The sequence below is a fragment of the Lonchura striata genome, chromosome 15, assembly GCF_046129695.1.
Source record: "Lonchura striata isolate bLonStr1 chromosome 15, bLonStr1.mat, whole genome shotgun sequence".
Lineage (NCBI taxonomy): Eukaryota > Metazoa > Chordata > Aves > Passeriformes > Estrildidae > Lonchura > Lonchura striata.
In genome coordinates, this window is record NC_134617.1 from 6,677,619 (window position 1) to 6,698,274 (window position 20,656).

The 20,656-nt window shown below is 42.8% G+C and overlaps 1 protein-coding gene across 3 annotated transcripts; it reads left to right on the top strand.

Annotated features, from left to right (window-relative positions):
• The first annotated feature begins 764 nt into the window (after window positions 1–764).
• On the top strand, window positions 765–20,147 carry TBC1D9B (TBC1 domain family member 9B). Of its 3 annotated transcripts, none has more exons than XM_021552155.2 (22): window positions 765–935; window positions 3,106–3,216; window positions 3,472–3,590; window positions 4,601–4,829; window positions 5,489–5,747; window positions 6,398–6,605; window positions 6,738–6,950; window positions 7,107–7,268; window positions 7,849–7,999; window positions 8,356–8,570; window positions 9,303–9,420; window positions 10,151–10,436; window positions 11,096–11,225; window positions 12,395–12,493; window positions 13,176–13,244; window positions 14,007–14,247; window positions 14,530–14,595; window positions 14,744–14,815; window positions 15,231–15,281; window positions 16,315–16,362; window positions 16,812–16,918; window positions 17,706–20,147. In XM_021552155.2, the coding sequence occupies exons 1-22, from the start codon at window positions 818–820 to the stop codon at window positions 18,396–18,398; spliced, it is 3,765 nt and encodes a 1,254-aa protein (XP_021407830.2). In that variant the 5' UTR covers window positions 765–817; the 3' UTR covers window positions 18,399–20,147. The 3 variants fall into 3 exon arrangements, with proteins under 3 accessions (XP_021407830.2, XP_021407831.2, XP_021407832.2); XM_021552156.2 differs by having other exon boundaries at window positions 15,249–15,281; XM_021552157.2 differs by lacking the exon at window positions 15,231–15,281.
• The last annotated feature ends 509 nt before the right edge of the window (window positions 20,148–20,656 follow it).

Consider the following 20,656-nt stretch of genomic DNA (forward strand, 5'->3'; position numbering starts at 1 on the left):
TGGCATTCCTGCCTTCCTGGGAGCTGGGCAGTAAGCACAGAGATGGTAGATGTCAGTGTTTTCTGCTGTTGTAACACTTCCAAAGTTTGCCTGGAGGCTCTCTAAGGGTTATTGAAATAAGAATAGTGGTTCACTAAATTATTGGCATAATAATTTAGTTATTATCAAGGGATGAGAGGGAATTGCATCTCCCACTGTCCTGTGTGCTGCAAAGATCATCCTTGAACTGGACCACAAGCTTTGAGTGGGCTCCAGCGCTGCAAAGCAAGGACTGAAATGAACCAGCTGACAGGAGGGGGATGCCAGGACCCCCACACTGAATTCATGAGGCTGGGATGCTGGGAAAGCATGTTCTTCACAGCAAAAGGGGCAAAATAATTCCCATATTCCCAGAGGGGAGATGGAAGCATCGCCAGACTGACCAGGAGTGCTGGACATGTCTCTGATGTTCTAGTGCTCGACCACCCCCTGCGGTGGATGTTTTTCTAATATCCAACCTAAACACCCTCCTCCCCCTTCCCGACACAACCTCAGGCCGTTCAAGTCAGGTCTTTTCAATGCCACAGTGTGCGGCCGGGAGGCGGAGGAGCTCTGCAGAGCGCGGCGGTGACCCCGGCCGCCCACCGCCGTCCGGACGCGGGGCTCGAACCCGCGACCCCGCGCTGCGTTGGCAGTGAGGGGGCCGCGCCGCCAGGGGGCGCGGCGGCGGCGGGCGCGGCGCGGGCCCCGTGACCCGGCCCGGCCGCTCCCCCGCGCCGCGCCCGCCCCGGCCGGGCCGGCCCCGCTCCGCTCCGCTCCGCTCCGCAGCCCCGCCGCCATGTGGCTGGGCCCCGAGGAGGTGCTGCTGGCCGGCGCGCTGTGGGTCACCGAGCGCGCCAACCCCTTCTTCCTGCTCCAGCGCCGGCGGGGACACGGCAAAGGGGGCGGCCTGACGGGTGAGGCGCGGCGGGGCCGCGGGGAGGCTCCGGCCCGGCGCGGGGCTGGGAGGGCCGGGCGGGGGAGAGGCGCGGCCCGCCGGCTCCTCGCTGTGTGCACCCCGGAGCCCCCGGCCGGGCTGTCGGCGTCAGGCCCGGGGAGGACACAGCTGGTGGGGTGGCTGGAACCGTCCTCTTCTCTTGTCAAAAATGGCTTCTCAGCCCTGCTCGCGTTGCTTTGAATTATTAAGGTGGTTTATTTGCATATTTTGTACGTCTGTGTGCCTCTGCAAGATGCAGAGGATGACAGTAAGCCGTGGTTTATAATTAGTAGCGGTATGGAAGTTGTGCTGTGCATGGGCCGGGGGTGAAGCTGTGTGGGTGCAGCCCAGTGGAAAATACCGCTGAGTGTGGGGGACAGCCGTGTTTGTGGCATAAACTGCTAAAATAACATGACTTTCACCCAAGCACAGTGTTAACTACAGCAAATCCCCTCACTTTTAAAAACCCCATTTATGTGCAGAATGCTTTCAATTATGTGAACTACAAAGATGTGAATTTTACTCTTGTCGATTACACGTAGCAACTGTCACGTATTAACCCTTTTACACAAACTAATTACAGGAGTGGTGCAGCTGATAAACATCATTAGCATATTTCATCTTTTCACAGTGTACAAAATTAATTTGAACTGTTCTGATTGATGTCACCCAATTTGTGCAGTTTTGCATATAGGCCTATACTTGTGTTCTACAATTTCCTAGTTTTTTCCAAAAAGAAACGACGCCTGGTGCTATTCTAGTAACATTTAAACTGGTGTGTTCCCGATGGGTTGAAGCTTTGAGTTGTGTTTACTTTTTGAGGTAGTGTGGCTCAGTGAGAGTCATCTTCAGAGCTTCTTCAGGTTAAAAGCCTCATGTCCTTAAGGAGCTGTGCAGCTGCACAGTGACATCTCAAGAGTTAGAGTGGGATGTTCAGCTCAGCTGGAAAGCTTTTGAGTTGCTGTCAGGCTCAAGTTATTAAATATCTCGTTACCAGTCTGCTTGTCAATATTTGACACATTCAGTATTGTCATAGGATGGATTCAGAATTAACTTTTAATCCATATCCTGCCTAAAACTCACAAGAAACCCAGAGGCCAAACAGATCCTGCTGTGCTGGTTATGTACATGTTTCGCTTACATTTGTCACATGGGCTTGCTGTGGGTGATGTTTCACTGCAAGGACAATCAGTGGTATATTCTTAATTTGTTAATTGCTACATAGGTAGGCAGGAGAGATAAGGGAGAGGAAGTGGCATGTTTCTTCTTGATAAGGAGTGAGATATGGATGAGTACCCAAACCATGAGAGCTGGGAATTGAAACTGGACCCCCTACAATGTCAGAGCCCAAGGGGCAGCCATGCTCCCTCTCCAAGTTCTAATACAAGAAAACTTTTAATCATGAGTGCGTTGCAAAGTTAATTTGCATTAAAGATGCTCATAATGCATTGTCTATAATAACAAAGCAAATCATCATCTTCTATATCTGTTTTATCTAATTGAAATAAAGACTTTGAAGTAAATTTATTTGCCTTGCAAAGTCTGGTTCATCAACATTTACTCTGGAAGTGTCTCTTATTTGACATCATATAAAAATATTTTGACTTCTGTATTACCAAGTTTTGAGTCGCTGACATATTTTTTTTAATCAAAGTACTTCTGGGAACATCCTTGAAACCTGTGAGCACCCGTTTTTCTAGATCTACCTGATTCCATTTGGACAAGTTACCTACTTTTGGCATTGGTGATTCTGAAAAATACAGCGTTGATGACTCTTGTGTCTTTTAGCATGGTAGGCTTAAAAATCACTATTAGAAGCAAAAACCCCACAGAGGAAAACACATTTCACTTTCATTAGGAAATACTTCTATGAAGGCGTGGGATTGTAATGAAGCTTAGTAGGCAATTAATTTCCATCTAAACTTCGTCCATTGCCAGTGGGACAGGCTGCAGTTGGTTTTTAGGGAATTTACCTCCAGTGACTGGATGTGTATCTCTTTTTTCTGAACCAAATGCCACAGCTCTTCATCACAACTGTTCACAGGCTGTGAACATCAGCGTTTTCTGCAGTGTTCATCCTGTGTTTTTGCTTAACCCAGTTCTTTGTTTTGGTATTACACTGCTGTAATTTCTGACTCTTCGTTTCCTAGGTCTCCTTGTGGGAACTCTAGACGTGGTTTTGGATTCCAGTGCCAGAGTTGCCCCATACCGGATTTTGCACCAGACTCAGGACTCTCAAGTGTACTGGGCAGTGGCCTGTGGTATGTGACTCTTGTTGGGGATTGGATGTGAGTTATTCTCTTGTCTTTTTGGTTCAGATGACCAGTTAGCCCACATAAGAGTATCCTTTGGCTGCTCAGGACACTTCTTAAGAGCTTCCTATGGTGTAGTGGAAGATTGCAGAAATGACAAAACTCAGTGGAGTTTAAACCGTAATTAAGAAACTTAAAGGAATAAAAAACCTTGTTCTAATATTTTCTCTTTGCTCTTGTCATCATCTTTCTCCCTTCAATTAGGATCATCTCGTAAAGAGATCACAAAGCACTGGGAATGGCTGGAGAATAACTTACTGCAGACTCTGTCCATCTTTGACAATGAAGAAGATATCACCACCTTTGTCAAGGGCAAGATTCATGTAAGTGACATGTTTCCCTGAAGGACTTCCAGATTCTGAGAAAGAACAGGGAGATAGATGGTTGTAAGAATTTTTTATCCTTTTCAGTCATATGTAGGTATGAAAGTATTGTAGAATGCATCCAGCATTGTCAACATCAAGTCACAGTCAGAGCAAATACTGAACAAATGTATTTGAAGGAGAAGGGTTAAGAGCAGTGGATCCCAAGGAACAGCCTGCTGAGGATGTTCCTACTAATCCAAATGTAATACCTCTTTAAAATCATTGCCAGTTATGCCTTTGATGCAGGGAAGATGGTTTAACAAGGGTTCATCTAACAACAAATGGAAGAGAGAATCCTAGCTTGCAAGCAATGTATTTGCCCTGCCAGTGGTCTGAAAGGCACTTAGGTTGTAATGGAATGACACCCCAAATTCCACTGACTTTGGAGTCAGGTGTCTGCTGGTTTTGCAGTTAACACACTTCAGATTCCCACCCCACAAACCCTCCAGAACAGAAACTTACAAATACAGTTCTTTCTTGAACTCCAGGAAATTGCATCTTTTTCAGCTTTCCTGCCAGATTCTTAGTATTTTCCATGTGTATCTGTGCATGAGAGAGATTGTGGTAATTTGATTTTCCTTCTGGCCAATCAAGACATGACAGATTGCAGAGTTCTGCCCTTCCTGGCAGATGATCTTCTTCCAGTTGAAGAAGGATGTATGCAAGTGAAAAGGGGCTTCAGTTCTCCTGCAGGGTGTTCCAAGTGTTCCCAGGCCAGCCATGAGGCACTCAGTCAAACATTAAACATGAGTGCTTGTGGCATGTGTTCAGGAGTTGATCCCAGACTCCCACAGTATGTGATTGCCCTTTCTGCATGTCTTTGCTGTTTCTGACATGACAGGATTAAGTGCTGTGTCCTGTTCCTTTGTGTCTTCTGGATTGCTGCTGTGACCCTTTGCTTTGTACATTATTTCTGTCAGCAGGTACCTTCACTTCTGTTTCTCCTCTCTCCTCCCAAATCCTTTCAGGGCATTATTGCTGAGGAGAACAAGAATGAGCAGCCCCAGAGTGAAGAGGATCCAGGTAAATTCAAAGAGGCTGAACTGAAGATGCGGAAGCAGTTTGGGATGCCTGAGGTGGAGAAGTTGGTCAATTACTATTCCTGCAGCTATTGGAAGGGACGTGTCCCCAGGCAGGGCTGGCTGTACCTCACTGTCAACCACCTCTGTTTCTACTCCTTCCTGCTGGGCAAAGAGGGTGAGTTATGAGCCTACAAGTTGTGTTTCTATCATTTCCCATGATCTTTTTGATGCAGTTGATCTTTTGTGTGGACTCCTTTTTAAGCTGACAGGTTTTTTTTCCTTTTAGGAATCCTTGAGCTCTGTCTGGCTCAGCACATAAATCAGTTCTTGCTCTCATAGGCACTTCAGTGCTGTTTAGACTGAATGTCTGAGTCATTTTTTAAAACATTTCCCAAGTTGTACATCTGTTTTACTCAATCTGGATTACTTTTTACATGTTAGACTGGGTTAGAGAACCAAGCAGTATTTTTACCTTCATGAGTTTTATCTAGAACCCCTGCCAGGACCCAGTATTTACAAAGCCTGAACTCCTGAGTCCAATGCTAATTTGCTGGAAAGAAAGAATGAAAACTTGAGTAATTGTAGTTGAAAGTATTTATTGGATGGGAGATAGTCCTTTTGGAACTGCATTATTTCTAGTCTAGTTAATCCCAAAGGTTAATTCCAAGTATTTTTGGAGAACCCAATAAAAGCATGAAGAAACAAGCTGTCCATATGTAAGAAGGGGGAAAAATGCTGCTCTGCTGAGAGCTTGCAGGCTGCTTGACCTTCATTTCTGTTTGGTTATTCTTTGCCTCAATTCTGATAATAGTACTTTTTAATTCTTTTTCTCAGTTACACTGGTGATCCAGTGGGTGGATGTAACCCAGCTAGAAAAAAATGCTACACTGCTGTTCCCTGAGTGCATTAAAGTAAGCACGAGGGACAGTGAACTCTATTTTTCCATGTTTCTCAACATCAATGAGACATTCAAGCTGATGGAGCAGTTGGCCAACATTGCCATGCGGCAGCTACTGGATAATGAGAGCTTCCTGCAGGACAAGTCTCTCCCAAAGCCCAGAAGGCCTCTTAAGAACATCTCTGCATTAAAAAGGTATTATGTTCCCAGCAGTGAGAAAAGAAGACAGGTAATAGGGGGATTGTAAAAATAAATCTGCATTATTTTGTAGATCCCAGGTGCTACTGGGGTTTTCTTACTCTAGGGTCTGCATCACTTAATTCAGTCATTAGCCTTCTGCTTGTTCTCTCTTTTTCCCCATCCGAAATTGGAGCTGAACTCACACACATTCTCGTGTCTTTCTCATGCATTCCTAGGCACTGTCAGGAGGAATTTTTGACTAGAAACTGCTAAAATTCATATGTTAAAAAAGTGAAGGAAGAAAATTACAGCAGCCCATTTGTCTGAAGTTAAAGATTTATAAAAAGAAATAGATTTGTATTGTAATAAATCCTCCCACTGGGGACTGTTCTCTGCAATTGCAGGATCTGATGTAATATTTCAATTTTGCAGATGCACTTGCATATTTTATTTTGTATTGCAGAACATACCTTGTCAGAGAGGCATGTCTGAAGGCTGAAAGAGGAGTCAGAGGAGGGGTGGCATCTCAGTTAGAGAAAGGAATACTAAGAATACACAGCACAGTCTGAAGGTTGTGATTGGAATGAACATTTGACATTAGTGTTTGAGTGGGGTTTTCAAGTGAGTAAGAAAGCTTCAGGGTAGTACCCTTTACTTTTTCCCAGAGACCTGGATGCTCGAGCCAAAAATGAGTGCTACCGTGCCACTTTCCGATTGCCCAAGGATGAATGCCTGGATGGACATACAGATTGTACTTTGTGGACACCGTTCAACAAGATGCATATTCCTGGCCAGATGTTTGTTTCCAACAATTACATTTGTTTTGCCAGCAGGGCAGAGGAGGCCTGTCATCTCATCATTCCTCTCAGGGAGGTGGGGATTTCTTAACTATATATTAAGACTACAGGGCTCTCGTCTCTTTTGTGTCCTTCTGTGTTTTGTGCTGTGCTTTATGGATAATGGAAAACATGCCAAATCCAAATGGTCCTTGTCTTTGTGTTCTAGGTGACAATAGTTGAGAAGGCAGATAGTTCCAGCGTCTTGCCTAGCCCTCTGTCCATCAGCACTAAAAGTAAAATGACCTTCTTCTTCGCTAATCTGAAAGACCGGGATTTCTTGGTACAGAGGATCTCTGACTTCCTGCAGAGAACACCATCCAAGAAACCCTGCAGCATTGACAGAGAATGGAAGTGGAATGTGGCTGATCCCAGCAGTGAGGTACTAAGGAAATAGCTGGGTGGAAGTTTATCAGCTTTTCAGAGCAATGCTTCTTACAGTGTGTTTGCAGTGCTTGTCACCAGCCAGTGCTGTCTCTGTTAGGCCATGAGCAGAGGAGGGAGCGTGAGCTCAGCCATTTTCTGTTCTCTTGTGCAGGAGGTTCCAGAGCTGCCTTCCAGCAGCCCCCTGGCTGTCAGCCCCACGTCTGCTCTCAGCCATCGACCCATCAGCTTCTGTGCTGGGCAAGTGCCAACAGCCTCGCAGGGACTGCTCAAACTTTTCAGGAGGAATTCTGAGGAGCTCTCTGGCCCCAAAGGGGTAAATAATATTTTTATGTAAAACAATTAACTTTAAATAGTTTGCAGTAGGTTGCTGATTTCCTGACCTGCTCTAGAATGGAAATGCATTTTATCCCTGCTCAGTATCACTGCTGTGTATGTGTCACAGGGGTAATACTGCACAGAGGTAACTTGACTGTCAGCTTACATTCTTTATACTGACGTGCCTGAGATACTTGACCAGAGGCTGAGAAATTAGTGTTACCAGTGTTCTGGGATGTGAATTCATGGCTGTGAAGAACAACTTTTCTTCAGAGCAAGAAAGCAGGGAATTTGTATCTCTGCTTGCTGGTTACTCATCGTGATCCATGGTTCTGCTGGCATTTATGTGGAGATTTGCAAGGTGTAGTTGTAAAGACTTGACTTTAAGCAAGGTCAGAACTGATTCAGAACAGGGTAGATTAGTATATATACACTCTGTTCTTCAGCAGAAAGAAGAGAGGGTTTAAATGTCACAATGTATTTTTCCTGTGAAGTGCAGGCCTAAGTATGCCCATAAAAACATACCAAACATAAAAATACAATAATCTCCTAAAATAGCCATATTTGTTCCTATGAAGGCAAAGGAGAAGATGAAGGAAGAGTCTTGGAATATTCATTTCTTTGAATATGGGCGAGGGATGTGTATGTACCGCACTGCCAAGACAAGGGAGCTGGTACAGAAAGGAATCCCAGAGAATCTCCGTGGAGAGCTGTGGCTCCTTTTCTCAGGTAGGATGTTGGGCTGCATATTTTGGCAGCAGGAATAAACTTTCTACACATCTCAAAGGAAAATATATAAATTTTAGCTAATTTCAGAAGAAATTAGCAGTTAATTTCATCTGAATGATACTTTTGTGGTGGCTTGCTTTATAATCCTAGTAGCTGTTTGGCCTCTTTTGTCTGTGTTTCAGTGTTGCAACCTAAACTCTAACATGATTTAACAATGAGTTTGTTGCTATGTTTTCGCATCCATTTATAGTTCATGAGCTCATGCAGTGCTTCTTGGCTCCCTTATCTCTGAAACTGGAAATAAAATCTGTGTTTCAAAGCACCAGAGGTAAAGCAATGTTTGTTTGTCATTTCAGGGGCTTGGAATGAGATGGTGACTCATCCTGGTTACTACGCAGATCTTGTGGAAAAGTCAATGGGAAGGTACAATCTTGCTACAGAGGAAATTGAGAGAGATCTGCACCGCTCTATGCCAGAACATCCTGCCTTCCAAAACGAATTGGGAATTGCTGCCCTCCGGAGAGTCTTAACAGCTTATGCATTCAGAAATCCAACAATTGGGTACTGTCAGGTAGGAAAGAAGTCATAGACTTGTTAGTCCTACACAGTGACCATGAATGACTTGGACTTTTTCTGCAGTTTTTTGTTCAACTTGAAGCTTTTCCTTTATGCTGTCTATATAGTGGTGAGAAAGTAGGAAAGAAGTTATACTGCATCATGTCTTAAATATCCTTTGAACAAAGTATTTAAATAAACTTTTCACAGTGCTGTTAGGTGTAAGGTCAGTCTTTAATCATTTTCCTGACAGAGCTTTCCATATTTCAGCAAAAACATCTTCTGGTTTCATTAAAAGGAGCAGTTATATCAAATAAGTGGTGTTGCACATGGACAGCCTATTGAAAATGTAGCCATTTGCTGGTTTGTGAAACAACTTGGTGGAAATTCAGGTTATTGCTGTGATGTTACAGGCTCTTGTTACAGTGTTCTGTTATGGCCAAATTCTTACAAAGATTTTTATGAAGACTGGCAATATTCTTGTTCACGTTGTTCACTGGAAGTGCATGACAAAAGGTCATCAAACTATTTGCTGCCTCATGAACAGAGGAACTGAAAACAGGAAGAAAAATTGGCTTAAGGTCATCTGTTGACTCAGATACCAGTAGAAGCTGGAAATAGATGTGACTCTTAGTGACAGTTTGCTGTATTCATGCTTTTAAGTTTAGCTAATCTGTAATAGCAGAGTTTTCATGAAGACCTCCATGTTTTTCTCCTGTACCTGTGTGTTTGTTGTGCTGGCTCCCAGGCCATGAACATTGTCACCTCGGTGCTGTTGCTGTACTGCAATGAGGAAGAGGCTTTCTGGCTCCTGGTGGCTTTGTGCGAGAGGATGTTGCCAGATTACTACAACACAAGAGTAGTAGGTGAGTCCTTGTCAGATTCCTGCTGCACTGTGAATTTTCAGCTGCACCAGCATCTCCCAGAAATATTTTGTTGTTCAGAATTAGTTAGATGTGATGCGTTTTAAAGATAATAAAGTGCAACTCTGTTCCATTTAAAGTGGCAGGGGTGTGATGGAGACGTAGGAGGAGGCACTACTGGCCTCCTAGTAGTAGTTCTACCTTGTAGTAACAAGGAAGATTAAGTCACCAAAAATTGGTATCCTTATCCTTATTAGCATAAGGAGGAATATCTAGAAGAACATTACTGGGTTTTAGTTTTCCCCATCTGAATGATGTGGTAAATCTGTGGAACCGGCTCTCAGGGAAGGCTAGTGGAAGCACCACTTCATGGAATTTTTAAGTTGGTTTATATAAAAGAATATAGTCTGGTGTAAATGCCATAATATCAGTAATCCTCCACCCCTCCATTCAGGCAAATGCACAAATAAATGAAAGGTTTTGTGTTGAGAGGTTGTGTCTGCATACTCTGCAATATAGAAATAGTCTCATTGGTTTTATTGAGGTCAGGGTAAAAAATTAGTGTCTTAATTTTAGTTATGATGTTCAGAGGAAATTTATATGGAAAAAATACTATATATATATAATTTATATGAAATTTAGTGAACTCATATTGTTTTGTTTAATAATTGGTTAGCTTGGTACATGACACCACCATTTTGAGTTACACCATTGTTTTGTTTGTCTGTTTCAGGTGCATTGGTGGACCAAGGCATTTTTGAAGAATTTACACGAGAGTATCTTCCACAGCTGTCAGAAAAGATGCAGGACCTGGGAGTGATCTCCACCATATCCCTTTCCTGGTTTCTCACTCTCTTCCTGAGTGTGATGCCCTTTGAGAGTGCCGTGGTCATTGTCGACTGTTTTTTCTATGAGGGAATCAAGTTTATCCTGCAGGTGTCATTGGCCATACTGGATGCCAACATGGAGAAGTTACTACAGTGCTGTGATGAAGGTGAAGCCATGACTATTTTGGGCAGGTACCATTCGTTGTTCTTATTTATAACAGAATAGTAACAGTGGCCTTTTAGTCATCATCTATTTCTACCAGGTCACAGATAACACTCTAGGATGAAACTTCTGCTCCAGAGAATTTTGCTATTGCTTTCTGCAAGAGCTGAAATTAATTGTTGGCTCAGTTATGGAGGAATCCATACTTCTGGAGCTGTTTTGCATCATAATGAATTCCTGCATCTCAGTTTAAATTTGAATTCTTAAAGGTTATTTATTTGAATTTTGTGTATTAATTCTGCTTTACTATTTAGAACAGATTCTGACAGGACTCACCTTCTAGAAACTTAAAACATTATCAAGCAAATATCTCCCAAGGCTAGTAAATGTAAGATTTTCTTGTTTGAAATGGGAATCTCTTCTATGTGCAGCAAGATCTTCAGCATATGACTAGAAACCTACTTTTAAAAGAGCAAATACCCCCAAAACAGTGTGAAAATCAACTTAACTCCAGTTACATTGAGAGTAGCATTGCAGATTAGATGGGAAAAAATTAAATTCTCCTTTATGTTTAGATTAGTGATACAAAGAAGTTGGGAGTAATGCATCTAGTTTTGGAGAAATGCATTATTTCTTTTTCTGGACACTAATCCTGGAATCTTGCATCTGTTCTCATTTTTGTTCACAGATATTTGGACAATGTAGTTAACAGACAGAGTGTCTCTCCCCCTATTCCCCACTTGCATGCACTGTTGACCAGTGGTGATGACCCCCCACTCGAAATTGACATCTTTGAACTCATCAAAACTTCATATGAGGTAAAGTTTTGACTTGGTATTGTGCCCAAGAGATTTCTTCTCTACTAATATCCCACTTTATACCTTGTGCAGCCAAAATCTGAGCAATGTTCATAGATTGAGATGCTTCATGAGTGCAGGCTGAAGCCATTGGTCTGCTTGCTTGGTATGAGCAGAACCTGACAGTGTTGGTTGTTGCAGATTACAAAGAGTCTGCCCAACACAAGAGGGACAAAGCAAAGAGTGCAAATAAGAAAAAAGTTATGAACTAGAGATTTCTTCCTGCTTTGTCAAAAAAGTCTCTATGATTAATTCTATTTGAGGAATTTCAGTGCTAAGGAGTTAAGAAGGGAAAGGATTGTGAAGTACTCTGCAGAAGCATGAAAGAATCACAATTCACATGCGTAGGAATCCTGTTCTGTGAACCACATTATAGTAATAAGAAGGTGACCCCAGAATGCCAGAACCCCATATGCCAATGCACTGATAGAGTGTGTTCCTTACAATTCATACTGAGAACAAACTCATAAGAAATCTGATTCTGAATGATGGAAAGAACACAAATGAAAGAACTGATGTTTGGCAGTTCTTCTTTGCTATTCTCTGCTAAATGTGGGATCCTTTCCCTCTTTTTCTCATTTTTCACCCATCCCTTCTGGCTGTTTACAGTCAGGCAGCTGTCATTTTCCTGGGTGTTTTGTGTACTTCTTCAAATCTGACATCTCTGTCTGTTCTTGGCTTCTTTTTATAAAAGGGTGTCACTGAATTAGATTACTTGTCTGACCTAGTCCATAGAAAAGCTTCTTGACTGTGGAGTTTCTGGCTGAATCTCATGGGTGTCCTAGAGGAAAAAAATGACAGGGCTGGAAGGAATGACAATCTGTCTGTTCTCTTACCTCTGCCACAGTACAGGGCCTCTATTTCTGTCAGTCCTGACAGATCCTTTTTCAACTTTTCTGTAGAGACCTCTGATGCTGGATTTCTCATGAACACTGAATTGCTCCTCTTGCAAGACAGGAGTGAGTAAGGAATAGAGCTCAAGTGTTTTTTAATCTTCCTGCTCGTAAAAGGCTTCTAGTGGGTTTAGGTCATCTCTGAGGGGATAGTACACTTGTTAAAGTGTGTAATTGAAGATGTGTTGTTCTCTCTTCAGGAGATGATGTTGACCTGATCTGCTTCCTTTCTTGTAGAAATTTGGCAATCTGAAGGCAGATGACATTGAACAAATGCGTTTCAAGCAAAGGCTGAAAGTGATCCAGTCTCTGGAGGATACAGCCAAGAAGAGTGTGGTATGTGACTCCCAGATTGAATGAGTTACCAAATGGCACTTTCACGGAAAGTGTTTTGCTGTGAGCATTGAGAAACTTTGTGCTGTAGCAGATCAAATTTTAAGTGACTGAAAGAATGATTGAATGAGATGTTTGGCATGGAGGGAGATAAAAACCACCTGTAGTCTTTGACAAAGCCCCCCATGCCTAGTGCTGTCTGTTTTACTGCTTGCCTGGAATCTTTGAGAAAAACTGGCTAGTAGATAATTATTTTACTGCCATTTAGAGACTCCAGTAGGGAATTTTGCTGAAGGGTTCATGGCCAAAGGGGAGTGTCCATATCTATAGCCATTATCTCCCATGTCCTAGGTGGAGATTCTCATCAGGGTGTTTCAGTGTTGCTCTTTAATGCATCCAAGTCAAACATCTGAAGATAAAAACAAGAGGAAGGGGTGTCACGATCTGCTCAGCCAGGTCTGCACAAACAGGAAATAAGCACAGTAAACTACTGAAAATGTCAGCATTTTCTGCTTGACTGCAGACTGTTTTCTGGGGTATTAGAATGGTGATGTTTTTCATCCCATTCTGTGTGATATCTCCTTGCACTTGTTCTCTTCTGAGTTACACAGATTTTTCAGTGAGTTGTATTTGATTTTTCTACTTTTGAAATAAATTGATCACTCTGTTTTATCTGTAACTACAGGTTCGAGCTGTGTCTGGTGACATTGGTTTCTCTATGGAAGAATTAGAAGAGCTGTATGTAGTGTTCAAGGTAAGAAGCCTCCCTTGAGGGTGAGGAAGAAATATTGTCACACACAGTACAAACAGCAAAGTAAGTTGAATGGGAAGCAATGACTGCTTTAATTCATAATGTGACCTATCAGAAACTGATGTGGCATTCTGTTACACATGGTGCCAGTAGGACTGGCCCTGTTACTATCTGATGAATTATTTTAATTTTTTCCCCCAAAGGTGGCCAAACCACCTTCACAGTATTAGAATGATACTCAGAAAGAAACTGTAGAGTCAATGGAAGAGAATGTAACATAGCCCTGAGAATGGGGAACTAGGACTGACTGTACCTCAGTTTTTATGCTCAAGTTTCCCATTAACCTCATCTGTAATTCTGATGAAGTTACTTAAGGGCTTTGCCTCTATTTGTCAGCATATATATTTTTTAAAGAATGGTATTACCCAACTGCACTTACCAAAGTCAGTTGTGTTCTGCTGTAGACTCAGAAAGAGAGGCTTAGTTCTAAAACCTGCATGTTCCCTTTGCAATAAAATTTTGTCCAAACCTGGAATCATGTTTTGTGTTTTTAACTTTAAATAATTCCTTGTGTTTTTCCTGAAATCTGTGTCTCTTCCTTCATTTCATATTATTTTGTAGTGAAGTAACACTAGGAATCACAAGGCAGATAATGTGTTTCCTGAAATGTCTGTTCTTTGCTTCCTCAATGCTGTTGTTGAGCTGTGACAGTCTCCACTCCTGTGGAGCAGCATCATCTGCCCTGTTAATCCTTTCCCTCCAAAGGCCAAGTACCTGATGAGCTGTTACTGGGGGAACAACCGTGCGGCCGCTGCCCGCCGGGACCAGAGCTTGCCCTACCTGGAGCAGTATCGCATAGACATGGAGCAGTTCAAGGAGCTGTTCATCAGCCTCACCCCCTGGGCCTGTGGGGCACACACCCCTGTGCTGGCAGGGCGGCTCTTCCGCCTCCTGGATGAGAACAGGGATTCTCTCATCAACTTCAAGGAGTTCGTGACAGGAATGAGTAAGCGGTGTTTTTGGAGAAAATGGAATGCTGCAAAAAATGTGTCTGTCCTTTTCCAGGAAGAGAACTGAAAGGAGATAATGGTGTGTTCACTGGCATGAGAGGGGGGTGGCAGGAAGCCTCAAGCTGGACAAAATGCACCTTTTTGGTGTGGATTTCATTGTTGATTCTGCACTGGACTTTGAGCAGTCATTGTATGGGAATTCATCCTTGTTTGAACCTGTGAGCAGAGGGTTATTCTTTATCATTGAAGTGCTATTTTTCTTAACCTTTTCTTTCCAGGTGGGATGTACCATGGTGACCTCACTGAAAAACTCAAAGTACTGTACAAACTGCACCTCCCTCCTGGTGAGTGACTGCTTCTGTGTACTGCTGCTGTTGAACACAGGCTGCTCTGATATCAATTGACATGGGGTGCCTCAGGAGTTTTGCTAATGAAGTGGGTCATACTGCTGTTCAATTAGAGATTTTAACATTTGTTTCTCTGTGAATACAGCTCTGAATCCAGAGGAGACCGAGTCTGCTTTGGAGGCCACAAGTTATTTCACAGAGGATGTGACAACAGAAGGTAATGCAACACTGCTGCCTTTACCTCTCAGTTAGGCAGGAGTTGCAACATAGATCCGTGTGCTCTGAACAATGATTTTGTGCAAGACATGGTCTCGTGCTGGCATGTGTTAGGATTGCCAGTGTGTTTGAGTTCACTGTCTTTGTTGCATGATAGGGAAGAAGTTTGGAGCTAAAACTCCTCAATGTCCATTCCATGCAGAATACAGCATTCTCTGAAGCATGGGCACAGACTGCTGAGGAGGAGCAGTGTGCTTTTACCAGCCCCTGTCTCCCACCATGATTTAGGTTTTTCATGTGGGTCTCATTGTCTCTCTTCTTGTTTTTGTTTCCTTCTCTGTGTCTGTCTATGTCTGACCTTTTCTTCTGTTTTATCTGGGATATTGTCCCCTCAACCCTTTTTTCTGCTGCTCAAGTATCTCCTGTTGTCTCAGAGCTGGATATCTGCCTGCACTGTGAGTCTCAAGGTCAGTCCATGGATTGTGTGCATGCATTGAGCATGGCTGTGGTGCTGATACCACCTACCAGCCCAGTGTGCTGATGTAAATACTCTGAAATTATTGCTGCTGCTGCTCCTCACTCATGACACTCTCACTATTAATAAAGTGCTATAAGTAATTAAATATCTTTCAGTATATTCTGCCTATTGAGTTTCAGCCTTGGTTAAGATAGGTTTTGTCTAGCTTCTTTCAGTGGAGTTCATCTCATCCTAGAAACTGGTGGTCAAAAAGATGCTCAGGAACAGTGGAGGGTGCTAGACTTGCTGGCCTGGGGAGGTGATCCCTGTGCCTCCACAGACTTCCAGTTTAAAGGAATAAGGATGCATGCCACTGGATTGCTGAAATGTCAGTAGACAAGTGTACTGCATTTCTTAAAATACAATATTAGGGATTGTCAGCTAGGAGGTCAAAGTATGCCAATCATACTAAACATTTACCAAATACAATGATATCCCAAAATAATCTAAGAACAAGAGGTAATTCTGGAGTTTGGTGCTAGGTGGCTGATTTAACAGTCTGACTTGAAGCAAGACTTCCTATTTGCTCTAGTGACAATGTAGGGAATCAGAAGTGAAGTTCATGAAGTTAGACTGCAGATTGCTCCCAAAATGTCAGTTCAGGCAGTGAATAATGAGGAGTGTAGGCATTAGTCACATATGTGCTCAGTAGTGGTTTGGGTTTTTTGCATTCATTATCTTGCTTTGGATGACTGAACATCCTTGTCTTTAAGCTATCACACTTCTATCTTCCATATCTGTGTTTTCACGCTTTCTTTTAAGATCTCTGCCCTCTGCCTCAGCTCTTCAATCCACTTTTTGAATATAGCTCTTTATCTGTTCTGTTCAATCCTCTAACCATGATTATGGGAGCATGAGATCTAAGTTCTATTAAATGTACTCTTGTATAATTTGAATTTGTATATTGAGTTGTCTTAAGTTCTTTGTGTGTTGTATTACTGAAAATCAGCTAATAATTATTTTGTAATTCCATAATTCTTTAGAAACCCAAGAAGATAAAGGAAAAAGAAATGAGAATGGCCCAGAAAAAGGTAATTTCATCATCAATAGACCACATTCTAATCTCATCTCTCTCATATTATGACCTGTTCATTGTCTCATGCTGGTCAAGGAGACCTTGCAAAGTGTCCCTTGTGGACAGAGGTAAAGCAGGAGGTGAGCTGGGAAATAAGCATCCCTTTTGCTTTACTGCTCCAGCTCTTTTACATACCAAGATCATAGCATTTGTAAATCATATTGGGTAAGTTGTCAACTCACAGAGTTCATCTGTGGCAAGTCAGGCTGATGCACCACTGTTACATTTTTTGCTCTATTGAGCTGCATCAGTTAAAACAGCAGAAAACAATGCAGCCTTCCTGGTAGATGCTTTCCTGGGCTGTCAATAACACCTTCTTGAAGCCTGAGTTTTGTTGGCTAAGCATTCACTTTTTAAGTGTGAAACCATATACCACCTGACTAGTGGCTTGTTCTTGCCTTGCAGAGGAGAAAGGTACCAGTCCACAGGACTACAGATACTACCTAAGAATGTGGGCCAAGGAAAAAGAGAACAAGAAAGAAACTATTAAAGATCTCCCCAAAATGAGCCAGGTAAGAAAGGAGTATGAAGGTTTCCAGTTGGATCATTGGCAGCTTAATGGAATTCTGCAGTATATGCAGCCATTGTGGCAATATGTTCAGTCCTTGTCCACAGCTTTCCCTGCTGTTCTGGTCTGGTGAGCTTTAGAACCTCTAATTCCAGACATTTCCAATGAATTCTGCAGCAGGTATGGAAAAACTGCTTTGTATCAACCAGTCAAATGTAATGGATTCACTCAGCCTCACAGACCAGTTTTTCCTGTAAGAACTGCACTCTGTTTTCCCTCCAGAGCAAGATATTTCAAATGTTCCATCAGTCACAGAAACTTGTTCAGATTTTTTGGTTTTGCATTGCTTTGAGTTACAGCTGCTTGGTGGAGAGTAAAGAATGTGGTTACAGAAGAGAGAATCAGATGACTGGTGTGATCTTTCCTGTCTCTGATTTCCTTGATGGGTGCTACTTAAACCAGTTCAAAAATGCTTAAAAGCTGACCACAGAAGAGTAGCAGAATAGAAGTAAAACTTCAGGTTTTCTTAGCATTAGTGAATATGTGACTACTCTGTTCATCTGTCAGCAGAAAACCCACCACTATTAAATAGCTAGCTGTGTCTCAATTTAGCCACAACAGAGAGGGGGGGAGTTAGTCTGTGTCAGACTATTCTGAATCAGTGCAATAGTTGCCACTTGGAAGGGAGGCAAATAAGCAATGAGTCATTTGAGATGGTGCCTGTTGCTTCATCTGCCACTGACAACATTTTTCAGTTTGATACATGATTATTTGGTCTTTGTCTTTTAAAGGAACAGTTCATTGAGTTATGCAAGACCCTTTACAACATGTTCAGTGAGGACCCTGTAGAGCAGGAACTGTACCATGCCATCGCCACTGTGGCCAGTCTACTGCTGAGGATTGGGGAAGTTGGAAAAAAATTCTCCAACAGGCCCACAAGGAAGTCTGAGGACTGCAAAGCAAACAGTACCCAAGATCCTGTGAGTGAAGAGGAGTCACCAACATCTGAACAGAGTCAGAATTCAGCAGTGGAGCAGCAGCCCCAAGCTGACCATGAGGACAAAGCCAGCGTTGATGCTCAGCCTGAAAAAACCCAGCAGGAAAACCAAACTCTAGGAGATGGCTCAGGGGAAGGACAAGGCTCTCCTTTACAGCTGCTATCAGATGATGAAACCAAAGATGATATGTCCATGTCTTCCTACTCCATGGTCAGCACGGGCTCCCTGCAGTGCGAAGACATCGCGGATGACACGGTGCTGGTGGGCTGTGAGGGCAGCAGTGCAGCTGCCAGGTATGGCAGCACCATTGACACTGACTGGTCCATCTCCTTCGAGCAGATCTTGGCCTCCATGCTGACAGAAACAGCCCTTGTAAACTACTTTGAGAAAAAAGTCAACATTCTTCAAAAGATCAAGGATCAGAAGAAGGTTGAGAGGCAGTTCAGTTCATCCAGTGACTATGAACTTTCCTCTGTGTCAGGGTGAACTCAAGAAATCAGGAGTTGTCCTTGGGAGATAAAATAGGAAGATAGTGTGGCAGATGGCAGGATGGTTTGGTATTTTCTGTTTGGGGTTTTTTTTTTTTGTTTATTCAGAGACCGGTAACTACACAATTACAATAGAATCCAGTGGATAAGGGGCTCCTGACAGTGACTGTGTAGGTGTTTCTTTGGTAACTCTGGCTGAGAGAATTAGATTTACATTCTTGAGAGCCATTAGAACCTAATAGCCCGTGACATATAGAATTACCACCATAAATTATGCATGTCTGCCTTTTGCTATCTTTTATTTCAATGAAGTTTTATTTCAGGCAGTAACTGCTCCTTGCCTGCCCTTGTTTGCTGTAAGTTCCTGGGTAACTTGCACAGCAGATGCAGCCTGGCTTGAAACCATGTTCACCTCTGGCTGCCAGTCCAAGAGCTAGTGCAGTGTAGTCAAGTGCTGTAGGACTCTGACCTATAAATAATCTTGTACGTTCCTGTAAGCTGTTTTGTGACTCAGCAGCTATAAAGCAAATGTGCCCACTGCTCCCAGCACTCTTAAGACCTAAACACAGACCTGCAGGTTTCTTTCACATGTGATTTGGCATTTTCATAGTGTACGATCACTTACTTGCTCCTTCACAATTCAGGAATTTTCAGGCAAGCCTGGTTTTCTAGCATTTGCTTTTCTGTTTCTTTGAAAGCTATTGTTTTTAGTTTGTCTGGGAAGCCACAAGCTGCTTGACTTCAGTGCAGAAATGATACTGAGTCAATCACTGGGCCATGATGGTTATAATGAGGGAATAAGTTCCTAAAATAGAAGTCAGTGAATCAGCCTCAGCATTCCAGGGGAGTCTGGACTGGAGCATTCCACTGGTCTGCTGGACTTTCCCTGATGATACATTCACTATTTAGAGTTGATTCCCTGTTTTTCCTAGCTAGTGATGGGTCCCCTAAGGGGGACTTCTTAGGAGGAGGACCTTAGGGGCCCTTTAGGAGGACTTCCAAAGCATAATCTGATCAGTCAGCCCTCACAAATGCTTGGGGCAGAAATTGTGCAGGATCACTGTGCCACCCACTGCTGCTCAATGTTCTTTCTTGAGAGTTCAGCAATGGACATGCTCGTAGAAACTACTGCACATCCATGGGCATTTGACCTAAAGGGGAAGAATACAGAGCAGGGTGGCTGCCATCAGCCCCTTACGGGAACAGCAGAGCTCATTTCAGTTAGAGACAAAGTAACTGGGAGACTTAGTGAGTGATCTTGAAATTAAAGCCAGAGGAAACTATGAGTAGCAGGGTGGGTTCTCCAAGGGAGGACAAGTAATGCTGTTACTACAGATAAACTCATCTCAGCAGGGAAGCAGTGCCCTTGCCAGGGGCAGGGCCAGAGTCCTGCTGCTCGGCCAGAGCAGACCCTGCACTGAAGGCAAGGTTTGATCCAGCTTTTGACTGGCACTTGGGATCTAAAGGTAGGAAGGACACATGTGGATGTTCCTATTTGACACTACTTGGTGTGCTACTCAGTGTTAATTCATCCTCATGACATTTTTGGTCTGTATTCACAGCTGGTACATACTTCTTATTTCTCTGCCTCCTCTGTCCCATATCTCTGGAGAGCAGCCATTAGTAAAACTGCTTTTACTAATTATTCAATAATTTATTGTATTTTTTTTAAAGTACAAATAATACATGTGGATTTTACAGTGTCTGTCTTACCTGTCATGTATTCAATAAATGAATCAGAATCCTATAGGCTATTTGGCTGTCTTTTATTTCTCTCTGAGCTCGTGGAATATTGCTGGTTCTTTACCCAGTTATCAGAAGGAATGTGTCACCAAAACTGTGGGGGTAAAAAAAAAACCCTCCAACAACATTTTTAGTGTTAGATAATCAAGGCATTATATTATTCTGTCCAGGGTGTGCAAATAATTTCATCAACACATAGCCCAGGTGTTCAGAGAAAATCCTTCCATGACATACAGCTCTTAAATAGATTTTTCAGAAACTTATACAATCAAAACCCATAGAAATTAATTTGTTCATTGGTCCCAAGTTACACAGTTTTTAGTATTTGGTTTTTTCTGGTTATGGAGCTCTCCACATTCCTTGGTTCTCCTACCGGTCTTTTCCGGAGCAGGTGTTGCTGACCATGCCAGGGGTGATGTTTGGAGTCGATGGTCGTTAATGGTCATTACCTTCTGTGCTACTCCCAGTCTGCTGAGGTGTTACCTCATCACGTCTTGAGTGATGAAACAATCC

Coding starts and splice junctions, on each gene's coding strand:
- TBC1D9B (XM_021552155.2), top strand. CDS start 818: ATGTGGCTGGGCCCCGAGGAGGTGCTGCTGGCCGGCGCGCTGTGGGTC. Junction 936..3,105: donor CAAAGGGGGCGGCCTGACGG/GTGAGGCGCGGC, acceptor TTCGTTTCCTAG/GTCTCCTTGTGGGAACTCTA. Junction 14,816..15,230: donor AGAGGATGTGACAACAGAAG/GTAATGCAACAC, acceptor CTGCTGCTCAAG/TATCTCCTGTTGTCTCAGAG.